Consider the following 19,057-nt stretch of genomic DNA (forward strand, 5'->3'; position numbering starts at 1 on the left):
CAGAGATTGTCATCTCACATGTTTTCATGTCCTTTAGTGATGTTGAGAAAATTAGTTCTACATTTCAGGAAAAAAAAAAAGAGACCTCTCCCTCACAATAGCTACCTAAATCCTTTAAACTGGCTCCTTCCCAGGCTGGGTTGGGCACCTCTCCCCAGCTTATTCTTATCTTACCCTTCCTGACTCCTCTTAGAGCCATTCTCTGCTCTCCCCTGCCCGGCTCTGTTTCCAAGGAAATGCGTTTTCCAGTTTCCCTGCCCTCTGGTTTCTATGTAGGTTTGACCAATGGGAAGCACCAACAGAAACTGGAAGGTGGGAAAAGGAAATAAGCCAAGGTATTTCTCCCTCATTTCTCTCTACCTCTGAGGATGTTTTCAGCAGTAACACTCAGTCCCCTGGGGCTTCAGCTTGCACTAGACTGGCTTCCTGTGGCCCCAGCTCCTAGGCTTTGGAACACTGCCATCTCTCTTTGTCACTTTGTCTCCCCAGCTCTAGAAGTAATAAACAGGTTCTACTATTGTTCATTTCTGAGTTGCCTCACTGGTCACTTAAGCCACTTAGTTCTTCATCCCTGTGTAATCAACTCCCTGTATTAAATTCCCTCTGTAAGAAAAGCCTAGAGTTATTTCAGTTGTCCTGATTGCCCATGACTGATACACAATATCTTGTTCAGTTGCTCAGTCCTGTCTGACTCTTTGTGACGCTGTGGACTGCAACACACCAGGCTCCCCAGACCATACTCAAGGGAGGTCCCTTCCTTGAGTCTCTGTTTAATGGGCATAAAAGCAATGCCTGTCACTAGGTTATCAAGAGTGTCTAGTGAGGTGATGCCATTGGTCATTGAATTCAATGTGGAAACTGCCCTGTGCTTTGCAGATGGTTTCCAAAGACTGGTTTAACTTTGTTTCCCTCTAGTGGTTGGCACGGGCATTACAGTATAGCCGACTAAGATTTCAAGAGGCAACCACCTTACAGGGGATTTGTCATTGTTCAGTCAACTGCTCAGTAGTATCTGACTCTTTGTGACCCCATGGACTGCAGCACGCCAGGCTTCCCTGTCCTTCACCATCTCCTGAAGCTTGCTCAAACTCATGTCCATTGAGTTGGTGATGCCATCCAACCATCTCATCTTCTGTCATCCCCTTCTCCTGTCTTCAATCTTTTCCAGCATTAGGGTCTTTTCTAGTGAGTTGGCTCTTGGCATCAGGTGGCCAAAGTAGGGGAGCTTAAGATTCAGCATCAGTTCTTCTTATGAATATTCAGGACTGATTTTCTTTAGGATTGACTGTTTGGATCTCCTTGCAGTCCAAGAACTCTCAAACATCTTCTCCAACATCACAGTTCAAAAGCAACAGTTCTTCAGTGCTCAGACTTCTTTATGGTTCAACTCTCACGTCCATACATAACCACTGGAAAAACCATAGCTATGACTATACAGACCGTTGTTGGCAAACTAATGTCTCTGCTTTTTAATATTCTGTCTAGGTTTGTCATAGCTTTTCTTCCAAGGAGCAAGTGTCTTTTAATTTCATGACTGCAGTCACCATCTGCAGTAATTTTGGAGCCCGAGAAAATAAAAAATCTGTAACTGTTTCCGTTGTTTTCCCCTTTATTTGCCATGAAGTGACGGGACCGGATGGCATGATCTTAGGTTTTTGAATGCTCAGTTTTAAGCCAGTTTTTTTCACTCTCCTCTTTCACCTTCAAGAGGCTCTTTAGTTTCTCTTCACTTCTGCCATAAGGCAGATAAGACACAATATCTATCCGTGTCTATTTCTGGATTCTTCATATTTTTATTGATCTATTTGTGTATTGCTAAACCAGCGCCAGACTGTCTTTTTAAAATACATTTTTATAGTTTTATTTATTTTTGGCTGTGCTGGGTCTTTGTTGCTGTGTGGGCTTTTCTCTAACTGTGGTGAGTAGGGGCCACTCTTCATTGCAGTGCATGGATTCTCTTTGCAGGGGCCTCACTTGTTGCAGAGCACAGGCTCTATAGTTGTGGCACAGGGGCTAAGTTGCTCCATGGCATGTGGGATCTTCCCAGACCAGGGATCAAACTCGATTCTCTTGCACTGGCAGACAGATTCTTTACCACTGAGGCAACGGGGAGGCCCAGCAAACTGTCTTAATTCCTTTTGTTTTAATATTTGAGTCTTAAATATCTGACGGGACAAGTCCTGTTTCCTTTCTCCCATCGTTTTTCTTTTTGTCTCGGCTATCCTCATGCATTCACTCTTCCAGATTACAATTCAAGTTACTACCAAAAAAAAAAAAAATCCCACTGGGATTATGACTTGAAGCATTAAATATAATTGATTTGGGAGAATGAATTCACAAGGTATTTCTTAGCATTTATTCAGATCCTCTTAAATGTTCTTCAGTCAGAATTTAAACTTTTTCTGTAACAGTATGGAACATATCTTACTAACTTTATTCCTAGCTATATATCAGTTCTGTCACAGTTGGAAATGGGATCTCATTATTACATTTCTTCTTTTTTTTTTTTTTATGCTACTAGATATATAAAACTACTAACTTTAGGCTATTTCTGCCTCTGGTCACTTTGCTGGACTCATTAATTGGAATTCACTTGTATTTTAGGGATAATCACATGACTTTTGTTTTTGCCTTTCCAGTATTTATTCTTTATTTATTTCTAATTGGAGGATAATTATTTTCCAATACTGTGTTGGTTTCTGCCATACACTAACATGAGTCAGCCACAGGTATACGTATATCCCTGCCCTATGAACGTCCCTCCCACCTCCCATTTCCCACCACATCCCACCCCAGCATTTATCTTTATTTTGCTTTCCTGGCGTATTGCATTGGTAAGGCCTCCTGAATGATACTGAATATTAGCAGCCATCTTTGTCTTATTTCTAAAATCGGTAGATTATCTCATGTTTCAATATTAAATGTTGATTTGTGACAAATTGTAAACTAGGTTAGAGACAGTCCTTCTACTCGTAGCCTACTAAGAATCTTGAAAGATTAGTATGACTTATCTGAGCGAATCCACTCTGTTCCTAAGTGAACACTACTTTAAAGAGCTTTAAAAAAAATCTGTTCTCAAACTCGCTTTGATTTTACCATCAAACTTATCACTCCAGGTTTTAGAATTTAGTTTTCAAGAATCTGTATGATATTTCCCTGTCTATTCTTCTGGCATTTCCCCAAGACCCTACAGTTTTTCAAAGAGTACTGGTAGGTTCAGCAATGACATATTCAAATTTTCTTCAAGGCCTTTTTTTTTTTTCCCTGAACCTGAAGACTTTAACTGTAAAGCTTTAACTTTAAAAAAGACTTTAACTGTAAAGTATTTCCTGACTACTCTGTCTTATCTTCAACTTCAATTTCATCCTCTTGGTTCTTTTTACCTTCTGTAGTTAGTATACTGACTAGCTTCCTTGTCAAAAGAGAAAAGCAAAACAGAAGTTGAGCAGCTCTTCTGTCCTGTTAATTCCATATACCATCCTCAAGATGGCTCTGCTATTAGTTTATTGCTCCAACCAAAGCGTGCATCTATAGAGGTCCTTTTAAAAAAGGTCTCATCCGTTGTTTTTATATGTTCTACCTTCTTCTCCTACCTTTGCCACCTGATGCGAAGAACTGACTCACTGGAAAAGACCCTGGTGCTGGGAAAGATTGAAGGGAGGAGGATAAAGGGACGACAGAGGATGAGATGGTTGTATGGCATCACCGACTCAATGGACATGAGTTTGAGCAAACTCTGGGAATTGGTGATACACAGGGAGGCCTGGCATGCTGCAGTTCATGGGGTCTCAAAGAGTCGGACATGACTGAGCTGAACTGACTTTCTTCTCTTTAATACACTGTTTTAAACTGTGGGTTCTGAATGCCTTCCTCTTTCAGATTACCTGGTATTTTCAGTTTTTACATTTTCAGAATGTAAAAATATTCCCTCTTAGATCTACCCTCTGTTTGATATTTTTGAAATCTAATCTTCTACAGATTAGAATACATGGGGGATTACACCCTGAATTCCACTCATTTCATATTATTGATTCTAAGACACCAGGATCATTTTCTTCCGAGGGTCTTGTCACCCACACATTCCAACTCAGTCTTCCTCGCTGACCCAGCATTAACAACACAACACCAGCAGTATTTCTTCTACCTTCCAAACAACCAAATCATCAGCCAGAAAGGCCAAGGCCTCAACGGATGCTCCGCTTGCAACTGAATGCCAGTGTCTGGATGGCCAAGAAGTTCCCCAAGGTGATAGGCCAGCATGCAGTCTCCTGGGAGAGCACAATGACATTCTCCATCCAAGGCCCTCTGGTGCCTCCTCTGGGCTGCTCAGTTCACCCTTAGGTGCTGCCTGTAATCAGCTGCTCTTTTACCTACGCTGGCTCATGTCTTGACCTCATAGCAGGGTTCCCAGAGGCAAGAACGGCTTCTCGGTAGTCTACACAGCAGCACATCAGTTCTCTAAACACCTTCCAGAGGAGCCTGCTTGGGTCAAACTGGCACCTGTTTTACTTTTAGCCTAAGTGGGGGCAACTCCATGTTCCTAATCAGAACTAAAGCATTAGGGTGAAGTGAAAGTTGCTCAGTCATGTCCGACTCTTTGCAACGCCATGGACTATACAGTCCATGGAATTCTCCAGGCCAGAATACTGGAGTGGGTAGTCTTTCCCTTCTCCGGGGAATCTTCCCAACCCAGGGATTGAACCCAGGTCTCCCGCATTGTAGGTGGATTCCTTACCAGCTGAACCACAAGGGAAGCCCAAGCATTGGGGAGATGCTGACAAATATCTCAGTAGAACATCCCAATTAATAGGCTTCAGAAGGTTGCAAGTAGGTTAAACCATTTGTTCTCTTGGTTGTTGGAGCAAGTGAACAGGACTGGGGGAGCCTAGAGACTCAAGCAGCCTAGGGACTCAAGCAGCCTAGAGACTCAAGCAGCCTAGGGACTCAAGCAGCCTTGTCTGCTTACTCCAGTGTGTTCTGTGTGCTGTGTTTAGTCACTCCGTTGTATCTGACTCTTTGTGACCCCATGGACTATAGCCTGCCAGGCTCCTCTGTCGATGGGGATTCTCCAGGCAAGAATACTGGAGTGGGTTGCCATGCCCTCCCTTCTCCAGGAGATCTTCCCAACCCAGGGATCCAACTCAGGTCTCTGCATCGCAGGGGGATTCTTTACCATCTAAGTCACCAGGGAAGCCCAAGAACACTGGAGTAGGTAGCCTATCTTTTCTCCAGGGGATCTTCCTGTCCCAGGAATCGAACTAGGGTCTCCTGCATTGCAGGCGGATTCTTTACCAGCTGAGCTAGCAGGGAAGCCACCACCCCCCGCCCCACCCAGTGTGCTATACAACAACACAGTTTCTATGGGTGCCAAGGACAAGAAAAGGCTGGGAAGCACCATTTCTGGTCCATAATTCAGTCCATTAGCCTGGAATCGTGGCTCGTGATTGGGACTCTCCTAGCAGAATCCACTCAAGTACCATGACATCATAGCAGATGGTGTCAGCCAGAATCCTGCCTCCTGACTGTGCATTAATCATGATCTCTAAATACCCTTGGGGGAGAGGCAGGGAAGCACTCACCTTCTGAATGCCCTGCACTGTGCCATCTATTAATTTACTTAATCTTTCAACATTTGAATAAGGAACAATTATTATTATCCTTATTTTACAGATTAGGAAACAGGACCAGAGAGACTAATTAACTCTCCCAAAGAGACACAGCTAGTAAATGGCAGAGCTGGGATCTGAACCCAGACGATGACTGTAGAGCCCTGTGTGCTCCTCAGTGCTAGGAGACTGTGGATCCCTGGGGATGAGGAAAGCTGCAGTACTGTGACGTTAAAAGGATGCTAATTGGCACTTAGCTTTGGCTGTGCTGCCCTTTAGCTGTGGCCTTAGGTAACTCATTTCACCTCTCCGAGCCCCAGATGCTGCATTTTTGGACAAAGATTTATTAAGCATTTATATGTTAGGAACTCAGTTTAATGAAATAATTTGATCTCTGCCACGTCTGGCTGAGATAGGAGAAGGTGCATTTACCCATCACGGTTTCCAGGACATCTGTCACTTATTTCCATTTTAATTTAGCAGAAACTAAACAGAGTAGGCCTTACACCAACACACTGTTGCAAGTTCTTTTTGATTTAGTGCAAGCATACCACTTGGTGGTAAGAGTATAGTTGAAAACCATACCTTTCTCGTACGGTTTCAGAAGGAAACCATACCTACGTCTTAGAAATGTGACACGTTACAAATATTAGGTCTATTAATTAGGGATGATTTCCCACAGTAACTTAGTGGTTATATTTTTTAAAAAGCGACCAGAGAGAAACAATGCCACCACCTCATTTTTCTCTTGTTTGAAAAGGTCAAAATCACTTTTTTGGGTTTTTTTGCATGGTTTAATCTTTTATATGAGCTACTAATTGGCAGGAAAAAATTTTCCCCAATTTGTAAATATTTCAAGACATTTTCCAGGCAATCAACTTAGAACTGTCTAATGAGTGTTAACACAGGTGGTATCTGAATCCATAGACTGAACGCTCTTGTTTTCAATAGTTGATTAAATGCATGTGTGGTCAATTGCTCGGTTGTGTCCAACTCTTTGTGACTCCATGGACTGCAGGCCACCAGGCTCCTCTGTCCACAGGATTTCCTAGGCAAGAACAGTGGGGTGGGTTGCCATTTCCTCCACCAAGGGATCCTCCCAACTCAGGGAGTGAACCCACGTCTTCTGCACTGCAGGCTCGTTCTCTACCACTGAGCCACCAAAGAAGCCCAGTTTATTAGATGCCTGGTGCCAAAGACACCTGGTGCCAAATTCTCAAAAGCAATTCCCAGTGCCTATACAGTACCTGGCACAGGGAGGCAGCAGACCAAATATCTGTTGGATGGATGGTATAGTGCATTAAACTGGACTCTCCCTCGGTAACTTATCAAGTGTCCATTCATAACAGCTGCCTTTACTCTAGTCATGAATTCCCCAGTTGTCCCTAATGTTACATATGATCTCAGCAAAACTGCAGAGAAAAACATTACACATCTTAAGGAATGATGAGGTTTGTTTGGTGGTAACTGGGTCTCCGTCCCACGTAAGCTACAGCAGGATATGTTTCCATGTGTCAGTCTGGAGTTTTCCTTTGGTGACTCTGCTGTCCATTGGTTTCAATGAATGACTGTAAGCAAGTCAAACATCTGCCAGAAAATCCATTTTATCCTGATGTCATGCTTGCTCAGTTTTACGAAGCCTTAATCTAATTGTTTGTGTGGGAGGCTGTGAGGAAGGGCTCTATAACTTTTGTGGGGAGATCTAGGACTTTAGCAGTTACAGATGAATTTCAGGATCTGGGTCCAAAGAATAAATATTTCATGAGTTCACTTTTGCACAGAAGCTCATGACTAAGAGCATATTCAACCTCTTTCCTGTCTGAAGAAAAAAATACTGACATAATTATTGTTGTTTTCCTCTAGAGAGTTCACTTTTAATAAATCCAACAGTGCTTTCCCTCCTTGCTTTCTTACAGATTCTCTTTTTGCCTCTCATGTCTGCATTTCAGTGCCTGCTGCTGCTGCTGCTAAGTCGCTTTAGTTGTGTCCGACTCTGTGCAACCCCACAGACGGCAGCCCACCAGGCTCCCCCGTCCCTGGATTCTCCAGGCAAGAACACTGGAGTGGGTTGCCATTTCCTTCTCCAATGCATGAAAGTGAAAAGTGAAAGGGAAGTCACTCAGTTGTGTCCGACCCTCAGCGACCCCATGGACTGCAGCCCACCAGGCTCCTCTGTCCATGGGATTTTCCAGGCAAGAGTACTGGAGTGGGGTGCCATTGCCTTCTCCGATTTCAGTGCCTACTCTTAGCCTTAAAAGCATATTCTTCTTTCTTCCCCCTTTTCTTTAGATATGTATGTATGTGCTCAGTTGTTTAGCTGTCTCCAACTCTTTGTGGCCCCAGGCTCCTCTGTCCATGGAATTTTCCAGGCAACTATACTGGAGTAGGGAGCCATTTCCTACTCCAGGGGATCTTCCCAACCTAAGAACTGAACCCGAGTCTCTTGCATCTCCTGCACTGGCAGGAGGATTCTTTACCACTACAGCCACCTGGGAAGCCCTTCTTCAGGCAGGGAACAGCATTAACAGACTTGCCCCCAGCCACTGCTTCAAATGCATCCCCAATAGCATCGCACGAGAGCCCTCAAGGAACAGTTAAGACAAATAATTGTTGCCATGAAAGCACAACTGCCAGGGTATAAATTAATGTCTAAAGAGCCCGTCCTTGAACTTATGGTTGCTGGGAGGAAGGATGGGGTTCCAGAAGGGATAGTTAAGGAGTTTGGCATGGACATGTACACACCACTATATTTAAAATGGATAACCAGCAAGGACCTGCTGTATAGCACATGCAACTGCTCAGTGTTATGTGGCAGCCTGGATGGGAGGACAGTTTGGGGAAGATTGGATTCATGTTTATGTATTAGTGCCTAGGCTGTTCACCTACCTGAAACTGTCACGATGCTATTAATTGGTTATACCTCAATACAAACTAAAGTGTTTGTTTTTTTTTAGAAGAGTCTGTTCTTTATCAGCCTCTGTAGTCTGAAAGAGCTATGGCAGATTCAGGCATGAGCTGCAAGGGTTATTTTTCTATTCAACAGACACCATCCAATATACCCAAATGAATGAAATTATTCATTCCAGAAAGAAGTTCAGGTTAGATGAATAATCTGTTCAGGGCCGGTTTTAGACACTCTAATTGCACAAGACCTAGTGTGAGCAGGAGCTGAACGCTGGGTATGAGGTTCTGAGGGGATACAGAAGGGGATTCATTTGTTTTGGTTTTCATTTGTGCTTAAAAAAAAAATCTCAAATGGTCTTCTCTCTGTCCTTCAATTCTTGGAGGTTAACCTCTGAAGCCATATACTGGGCCAAATTTTAAGGGCTTTCAAAATTGCCTTTAATATAGTCACAGCATCCCTACCCAGCCATGAATGCAGCTGGTGGAATTGTCAGCATAGCAACACCTTTTTGCTTTTGAGGTCTCAGCTGTAGAAAGAGGATGTGTAAACCATTCACTATTCAGTAGGGGATGATGAGGGAGATTTCTGCAGGTTTCTTCTAACATGAGCCTACGGGGATGTTCCTATAATTATTCTACATCTTTTAAGTGGATTGCCTAGGCTATAGCAGTTTTGGTATTTTAAATTCTGCAGTCTTCCCCCTAGTCAAACCACTAGTGAGTCTTGGAATGTGGCTGTGATTTCAGAATGCATGGATTAGAATTTTAATTGTAATTAAATGTAAATCTGTCCTTCCCTGATCAAATGCACCAGGGAAATTCACAATGTCTGAGTAGAAAGTTCTTAACTCCCAAACAGGAAACGGAATGTGGATATCAGAAATCAATTCCTTTATCCTGGATATTTTTAGGCTGCCCCTTTTCCTTTTTCAAATCTCCGGGGCATGAGGTATCATGCTGATTGTTACTTGAACTTCTCAAAAAATGCTTTTACAGACTATCTGGTAAAGATCAACTCTTCTCAGCCTTCCCTGTCTTCACTATTAAGAAGGCTAAGATGATGGGTTTTAGTTCATGCATCTGATCTTTACTAAAGAGTAGGACCCTAGATTAAGGGCTCCAGATGTTTTCACAGTAAACAAGGAACAAATGGCATTCAAAACGAGGAAAAGCTACGCAACTTAACCTCTAGAGGAATGCAACTGAAACAGAAATTCTGATTTTTAGACTAATCAGACTAATAAGACTTTAAAAGTTAGCAAAAGCTAGGAGCATGCTTCCTATGGGATCACAGAGGCCCTGACAGATTGCTATTGTGTGTGCAGAGGGGAGAGGTGTAATCAGATAGAACATCTCTGCAAGGAAATTTTATTAGGCAATATCCAAATTAAATGCGCACGTTCCTTTTGGCCCAGCATCTCCACTTTAAGGAATTTATTCTTCAGATGGATTTGCTCAAGTGCACAAAGCATACAAGTTGTCATTTCAGAGATTCAAGGCAACCTAAATGTCCATCAATACTAATTAGCTAAATAAATATGTGCTTGTTTATACACAGAATAGCTCTAGATTGATAAGAAATGCTGACAGTAGTTGCCGCTGGGGAGAACTAAGGAATAAAATGGTGGAAAGGAAAAGTAACTCTTATGGATATTTTTGAATTTTTACCACTCTCTGTATTACTTACTAAAAAAAAGTTGAAAGGCACAGCAGTTCCCTTTATTACTAACTTTCTACTTTGTCTCCAAATAGTTAAAAGCATCCTCTGCTTTGTGGAAGGTGAAATCCCAGGTTGGGACAGGTTGGAACTGAATGGGAACTCTGTTTCAGTTCTCTCAACTTGAGTCCAAAATGTCCCAGCAGAAAGGATTCTCCACCAATTCCTTCTCACCAATTCTTCAGACCAAGTCTTGCAGACTGGAAAGCATTGCCCACATTTCCCCTGAACGGTTACTTTCCCATATTCTCAGGCAGAAATATCATTTCTATTTCCTTTTATCCCCTCTCAAAAGATTCCCATGCTGTTTCTGCTCTTCACTTGTTAGAGTTTCAGAGCCATGTCTTTACCTATTGTGTGAACCTTCTTCCATTTGATCTTTCCTTTGGAACCAAGCACCCCTTTCTGTTGCTAAACTTAGACCACACATCTTAATCCATCAACCTAGGAGATAGACCATTCCTTGAGCTAGACTTTCAGTCTCCTTGTCCTACTTCTTATCCCATGGACGGCTAAGGCCTTAAATCTCAAACTGCTAAAAATTGCTACCAGATAGCATCGAACATACCAGCTAGCACCAAACAAAGCGTCTTCCACACACAGTGCCATTTAATTCTCGTAATGGGGAGAGACTGTTCAATTCCATTTGGGATGAGGAAAATGAGGCATAGAGAAGATCTGAAACTGGCGAAAGGACACGTGACAGGTTAGGGGGCAAAGATGAGTCCACGTTTCACCTACCCTGCGACTGCAGGACTCTTGCCCCAACAAAACCACCACTCCACATCGGATGGTGTAGTCTTTCTCTCATCAGCCTGCAACTTCCTGCCATTTTACTTCTGCAAACTTCCCCGTTACCCTACCACATGGTCCTCAGACCAGGGGTGTGCGATGCCCTCTTAAGTGGTTGGAATTCACTAGGCTCCTGCTTCAGCAGGAGGGCCCAACAAGGACCTAAGTCTTGGCTTGATAGATTCAGGGGGAGGAAGGTCATGATGAAATAAAAGCCATATAAAGAACCACTAGAATTCTCACATTCTTCTGCTTCACACTGAGCTTAAGGAAATGCAAAACTATGCCAAGAGGTCAGATGAAGCAGCTGCTTATGATGCATCCATCCATTTACTTTTGAACATTATGCCTCTTAAAAAAAAAAGTCAGCCTCTAATTAGTTAAAATTGAGACACTAAAACAAAGGCAAACAAAGCCAGATAAGAAGCTGTGCTTACCTGCCCACCTCAAACTGTCCTGCAGTGGCCATTAAAAGGATGGTTCTTAGGCCTCATCCCAACCACCTAGAGCCTCATCATCTCTATTTTTAACACACTGTTCAAGCAATTATTTGGCTTCCTAATTTTTTTTTTTTTGGAGGGGGGCAGGGCTTTCTGCAGAACTGTTGAGAATTTCTTTAGTGGAGTCTTAGCTGAATGTCAATTTCACCTCTATTTCACCTTTTATATACTCTTGAGATATCTTAAAATGCAATGCCTTTCTATAAAAGGACAATATGAAGGATCTTTGTGGGGATGGAAATGTTCTGCATCTTGACTGTATCAATGTCAATATCCAGGTATGATACTGTACTACAGTTTTGCAGGAGGTTACCACTGGAGGAAACTGTGTAAAGGATAAATCAGATTGATATTATTTTTTTACAACTGCATGTGAATATACAATCATCTCAAAAATAAAAATTTACTTTAAAAAGTGAAAAAGAAATGTGCCGCCTTTCATGTGCAAAGAGGGGACTTTCCTTCATTTAGCGGCAATTTGCTTTTCCTCTATCTCTGCCCTCCTTATACCTTGCCTAGGAATTTGTTGCCTCTGGTAGCAAAATGCTGCAAGCAGATCATCCTAGGCCTATTTAGGGTTATTTACCTGGTACTTTGGGAAGATTCAGTCAGGCAGGGAATTGACTTACAGCCAAGTTTAGGAAATATTGATCAAAAGGGATCGATACGGCTGCTCGGGGAGCTCTTTGATGAGATCGGATCTTAAAAGACTAGTTAAAAGCTACAGAGTCAACGGCAACAAGAAGGATCTATCATTAGCTGAGTTCAGAGTAGGACCCAGGAGGCTCGAGTCACTGACCTGGAAGGATGGTGGGATATTAAGAGGCAGGAAAAACAAAGGACTCGTGCACTGTCCTTTTTCCTTTCTCTTTGTTGTTAAAGAGAACCACTTTCAGTGGAAGTGGTAGACCAAGAGATGAAACAGGCAAGCAGGTTTTGAAGGCCAAGGTAATTACCTGTCATGATTGCAAGACTTTCCGTCCACACGAATTACATCAATCTGATGACACTGTCAATTCACTGTTATATCTTCTGAGAGATCACAGAAAAACAATGGATATTTACAAGGTCAGTAAGTAACTGAGTTTCAAAAACGCAAAAAGCTAATCCCTTTAGTTCATGGAATTCTGAGTACGGTTTTGCCAGCAGATAGTATTCCAAAAGAAATGACTAATTTGTGAGCTCTCAGGAAGGAAGAAGGGGATCATCTCAAATGAGTGATTCAATATGAAAATAACTCTCAATCTCTGCTCCTTTGAAAAGGGTGCTGTTGGTGCATGAATGCCTGAATGGAAGGGTGACTAGGCTGCAAGAGAAAGGGTGGGGGGATGGACAAGGTATGGAGGAGGGTTATTAGCTCACTGGTGATGGTGATGAACAAGGTTACAGACAACTGGTGTGGAGGAGGGACAGACAGACAGACACTACACTGCTGCTGGTGGGGGGTGACATCTTAGTAGTTCTGGATTTCGGTGTCGTGACTCTTCAACATCATCTAATAAGTCCCCTGTAGATGTGGATCAACAGGGTCCCAAGTGGTGGAATAGTTAGCAGTGAAAGGCCTTAAAGTACAGATGGGCAGACAGACTTTGGGGTCAGAATTGAGTGACCACCTCTCAGTTGTGTGACCACTGGCAAGTTGCTTGGTTAGACCTAAGCCTGAGCTTCCCCATGTGAGAAAAGAGTATCACAGAGCAGTCAGGAAGATCAAATGACGTGACATATGCAGAGTTTGAAGCACACACCTGGCTACTAGCCTCTGTATGTTTCTGGGGATCAGTGTCCACCTACCAGAGTTTCCAATATCACACGGCTAGACCGTCCTCTGTCCCACTCAACATTATAGCAATGCCTCCAATGAGAACACCATAGGTACACTGAATAATATTCATGGGAGGCAGATGAATCCAGAAGATACATGGTGGTCAAAGTCCTGTTCAAGGGACGATGCTCCCAGCTGGGTACGGTTGTTCAGATTTTTTCAGACCAGCTCAGAAGTGATGGATTCTTGCCTGTCATCTGGTGAGATGTTTCCTTTAGAATGAATGTAACATAATTCATCTCCTGAACAGACATTCATTGAGCACTTGCTATTCATCAGGCATCAGGGAACAAAGGAGAGTGTGACACAAAGCTTAGACCTAAGGAATGTACCACCTCCAAGATGAGATGAATAAGAGAGGCATAAAACAGTGAGTATATCATTGACATACTTGGAGCCGGGGGAAGTAGTAGAACAGAGCACAGCACCTAGCTCAACTGCAGAGCTGGGTGGGGGCAGTCAGAGTCCCTGGGAGAAGACAGCGATCATGAGCAGAGGCTTAAGGGATGAGCAGGAGTTGGGCAAAGAGGATGGGAGTGACAGCATCCTCAGCAGAAGGAACAGCATTTGCAAAGGCACAGATGGGAGTAACAGCAGGGTATGGTGAATGCCAGGAACTGCAAGCAGTTTGGTGTTGTAGGAGTTTAAACAGGAGGGTGAGAAATGGGGGGAAATACCCTAGTTGGAGCAACAGGACAGGAACAGATAGCGGGGGAATTCCAGAGCAGGCCTTGGACTTCATCCTATGGGTGATGGAGAACCCTGGCAGATATCAAGCCTTGCAAGGATGCAATCAGATGGCGTTTTAGAAAGACCACTCCAGTGGTTGTGAGGAGGATGAGCTTGTCAGGTGAGAGGAGTCAGGGAGATCAGGAAAAGGGTACCTCTCAGCCAGAAAGAAGATGCTGCTACAGACCACTGTTGATAGAGAGGAAATGTGGATTGACAGACAGATGCTAAGAAGGCAAGCTGAACAGACCTGGGGACTGCCTGGACACACAGGGCAAAAGGGAGAAGAGTTGTATATGACATAAATTCTTATCCTGGGTAGGAAGAAGAGAGTCCAGGTGAAGTTACTTTTTTTTTTTCCAGTAAAATAGGATGACTTTAATTTTGACATGTGATGCTTGATATGTACAAGGATATACAGGTTGAAATGTCAGTATAAAAACTCACAAGAGTTGTCTGCATTACAGAGAATAGCTTCAGAGTCAACAGCACTTATAAAATCTTAACAAGATGAGAAGAGCGGGTAGACTGATAAGTGAGAAAAGCAGCGGGCAGAGGAAGAACCCCTGGAAAACACCAATCTTTCACAGGCAGACAGGCACAGAGGCTGGTACAAAGAAGAAAAAGTACAAGGGCTAGAGTCAGAAATCCCAGAAATCAAGGGACTAGCTTCAAGAAGCTGGGAATGAGTGATTACCGTTGTCAGATGTAGTAGAGAAAGGTCTGCGAAGTTGAAGGATAAAAAGCACACACTTCCTTTAACAATTAGGAGGTCGTGTATGTATACTGGTTAGACCTCTTGGTTGCAAACAACTGAATCCACTCAAGTTACTTTAGGCAGAAAGGTATTTATTAGAGATTATCAGACAAGCATACACAATCTCCAGGAGGTCACAGACACAAGTGTGGAGGTCTCTGCCCGGATGAGCAGCTGCCAAGGCAAACACCCACCCTCACCGTAGGACTGTTACAATGGAAACCCCCTGCCGTCTGGGACCAGGTCATAGAAGCCCTCACCAGAGCTGCCCTGGATGAAGAAACACCTCGGCTACTGTGCCTACAAGTCATGCCACTCTTCCTAAGAGCAGTCTCATTCTAGGATGAGCTTGCTCCACACCACCTAACTTCAATGTTCACGTCAGACTTCCAAAGTCCCATCACCTACCTCATCCACAAACGATACCTCTGTGCAGTGTCAAATGAAGATGGTGTCCAAAAAAAAAGAAGCAAGAATAGTCTTTATTGCTCAGAAACACAACTGGAAAAAGGTATCAATAAAATAAAAAGATTCAGAACACAATTACTTGTATGCAGCACAAACACTGAGGATCAAAAGGTCTGCTAAAGGAAACACGCGTAAACAAGGGCCTCGGGAGAGTTTACAGATGATGGGCTTGACCAGGCCGAGCCTGCAGTTGATTCTCTCCTTCTGGATAGACTTTCGTGGTAACCCCTCCAAAAAAGGTCAGATTTCGGCAATAAACTATCTCAAAGGATGGCAACACATCTTTAAAAAAAAAAGGCTTGAGAGGGCCAAATTACCGTTACATATATGAAAATGGCACAAGAAATGACTTCACAAAAATACTAAGAAAGGGTCTCGAGCCTACCTATCAAGAGGGAAAAAATGACTTACTTGGGAGCTTGGAATGGGGGGGAAATAAATATTTGGGTACAAGTTTTATTCTAAAAGACAACATACTGATTTCTGGTTCTACAAAAAGACTGTAGCAACACCCTCCTGTCCTCTTGCCCAGATGCTTTGGCACAACGTCATTAAAATTTTATATGCTTTAATTTGAGCCATCAATGGGTCTCAGATGCATGTTGCCTTATATACATATATATATATATTTTAAGCTTATTTATTTTAGCTTTTGGCCATGCCTCGAGGCAATGCAAGATCTTAGTTTCTCAACCAGGGATTGAACCCATGCCCCCTGCAATGGAAGCGTGGTGTCTTAACTGCTGGACTGCCAGGGAAGTCCCTGTAGGTTGCTTCTTAAGAAGTCTAGGATAAAAACCAACCCTTAAACTCTGCATATTCTGACAGTGTGTGTTCATAATTATGTCTTCTGAAATCATGCAAGTTAGCAGCACCGATCATTAAGACATTAAAAAATTATTTTTGTACTTGAGCAGTAACTTCTATAAAGACAAATGCTATGCGATTTATGATTAATAAAACTGCTAAAATTCAAAGTGGCTAAACTGCTTTAAGATAGGAAATTCAAAATCTCCCTGTGTTTATATAACCTCTAACATGTTACATACTTTATTTAGCTTCTGAAAGAGGTAATCCTCTGTTAGAGAAAGTCTGACTGTTATATGCTCAGCCTAAACATATTAAATGTTGACAAATCACAGAATTTTAGAGCTAGAGAAGACCTTGTGCTCATTTAGTCCAACCTGCTCTTTTTGGGCAGGGAAAACGAGGCCAACAGAGGGAAAATGGTTTGTCCAAGATCACACAGTGACAGCAGCTGGGCCCCAGTGACCCCAATCCCCACCACGGTACTACATGATACTCTCTCTACAGAGCAATCTTCCCAAGTTTTCCTGGGTTTATTTGGTCCCATTCATTAAATAACAAAGAAACATAAGGTACACGGCAATACAATAAACACAGACTTATACTCCAATTTTAAAATCAGAATATCAAAACGATTCCTGAGCCTTTAACTACCTTCATTTTATTGAGAATGCAGTCCACAGTGAGTTATGACTACCTATCGTGGTTACGTGCAAATATTTACACGGACACTGAAAACACCATTCAGAACTATTCCTTGGAGACACTGCTACAAACACGTCCATGTGATGCAAGGCACTTTCCATGGGATGGAATGAAACTATGATGGTGAATGGAAGTAAGACGCTTCAGTCTCTCAAAGCGCAGTCATGACTTTATCTCGATACATCATACTTTGCTTTCCTCCTAAGTTCTTCTGGTTCTGGTCGTGGACATAATCGAAATGGCTGTCATCTCCACTGGCTGACGCTTTCCAGTGCGGCCTGTCATCCTGAAAGGATGGCCTGTTTTGTTTGCAGAGGGAGCAGTTAGTGGCGGGGGGATGGAAGACAATCAGAGAATTGAGCGAAGCAACATAAGCACAAAGGAAACGGGCAGGGGAAACCATGAACTACATGAATGCAGATGGTTTTCAGAAGAAATGCACAGATTCTCTACTTTCAAGTGTTTTTTTTAAGTTCAGACGGTCTGGTCCTCTATCAACTTCCAAGCTGAGAACAGCGCTGCCTGTGGCTGGGCCATCATCCCTCCAAGGGTGCCTAAGGATCTAGTCAGTCTGGGAAAAGCTAGGTGATGGTGAAAAAGGTTCCTTTTCTATGGGGATTCTCAGAGCTGTTGCCATGGGAACATACACCGTGAATGCCTTATGCAGCCTCTTCTAAAAGTGCTGGACCAAACATCATTCTCTTTTCAGGGAGAGTCTGATAAAATACCATATGCTGGGTCCCACCCTCAGAGATTCTGATGCCGGAGGTCTGGGGTGGGGCTGGAACTCTGCATGGTCAAGCTCCCGGGTGGCACAGATGCTGCTGGGCATCAGGGCCACCTGCGAGCTGCACTGGGCCAGCCTTCCTGGTATTCCCAGCGAAGACTGCCTCGCAAGGAAACCAACGTGGTAAAATAGGCGAAAATCCGTGTTACGTTTTATAGGCATGAGGTTAAATTAAAAAGCATTTATATGAATCTCTTCCATGCCTCATGTCTGGAAAAGAAATGGTCTCTGCAATACGTAAACTTTTAGAGGTATTAGTTCACTAGTCTAACTTGCTTTTCAATGTTCCATGGACATCAAGTGCTTATGATCAAACCGCACTGTCGTCCTACAGGATTCGCAACACACGGGGTAAGAAAGATCAAGAACTAACTGCTCTCCTTGGCCTTGTTCTGAATGGAGGTTTTCCCATCACTCCGTTCACCATACTTTCTCAAGGAGCCAGGCTCGCAATCTCACTAAGAAATAACTTTATACAAACTGAATTCGCCAACTATGTTTCTGAAAGAGCTTCACACACAAACACCCATTAAGACTGATCTGAAATTCAAATCTTAAAAGGAACGTTTGCTTTTATGAAGCTGGCATTAAAAAAAAAAAATCCCAAGCTTAATCATAAATACAACAAAGCAGATGCCAGTTTATCTGGGAAGGACCACGGTCGGTTAGGACACAGGTGGGCAAACACGACCCTCAGCCTAAACCCCACTGTCTGTTTTCATAAATAAGCTTTCCAGAACACAGACAGGCCCATTCACTTCTGTATCCTTTGCGGCTGCTTTCAAGCTATTCAGTACAATAACAGGGTTGAGTAGTTGTGATAGAGATCACAAAGCTGAAAATACTGACCATCTGGACCTTTACAGAAAAGTTTACTGACCCCAAGGTTTAGAAAAAAAATTCACCATCACAGAAAGCAACCCTCTACTTCATCCTTGGTGGAAAAAAAAAAATCCTTTCAAAAAAGTCCCACAACAAAAATCCCTGAGCTTTAATCTGTCCTGAATTCTCAGGACAGAAAAATGTTACTTAAACTCTAAGCAACATTTCAAACAGAAAACCAAATCCCAAATACCTGAGGTTAGACTGACTAAAACAAAACAAAACCAAAAAAATCCCCTCCCAGTTCATTTTATTTCATCAAGCGTAAGTTTAGTAAATCTAGATCCATTACTGGCTTCTTTTGCTTTGCAAATTACTCATCTCTTCCAGGACAAGACAACTCTTTTAACAGCGGTTTCTGATGCAGAATTTCAATTCACCACAGAGTAGGAAAGGACAGCTTGGAAAAGGACAGTAGAAGTAGAAAAGGACAGCTCTGGGAGCTCAGGTACTTACCTTACGTTGGGAGAGTGGGGGTGCCACCGAGGTTGGCCGGGGTGGAGATTGGGATGATACTGAGGCTAGAAATAAAATACCAAACTGGATTACTCGATGCCCTTTTGGTTTCAACGGTCTTCACT

The 19,057-nt window shown here is 42.9% G+C and overlaps 1 protein-coding gene across 1 annotated transcript in view; it reads right to left on the bottom strand.

Annotated features, from left to right (window-relative positions):
• The window catches only part of EPB41L4B (erythrocyte membrane protein band 4.1 like 4B), a gene marked incomplete at its 5' end in the record, with an annotated part of 138,993 nt that overhangs the window by 49,338 nt on the left and 70,598 nt on the right, over positions 1–19,057 (bottom strand). Inside the window, 1 exon segment of the mRNA XM_010843622.1 lies at positions 18,933–18,997. Coding sequence (XP_010841924.1) covers positions 18,933–18,997 — 65 coding nt within the window.

The sequence above is a fragment of the Bison bison genome, unplaced genomic scaffold, assembly GCF_000754665.1.
Source record: "Bison bison bison isolate TAMUID 2011002044 unplaced genomic scaffold, Bison_UMD1.0 scf7180017864183, whole genome shotgun sequence".
Taxonomy (NCBI): domain Eukaryota; kingdom Metazoa; phylum Chordata; class Mammalia; order Artiodactyla; family Bovidae; genus Bison; species Bison bison.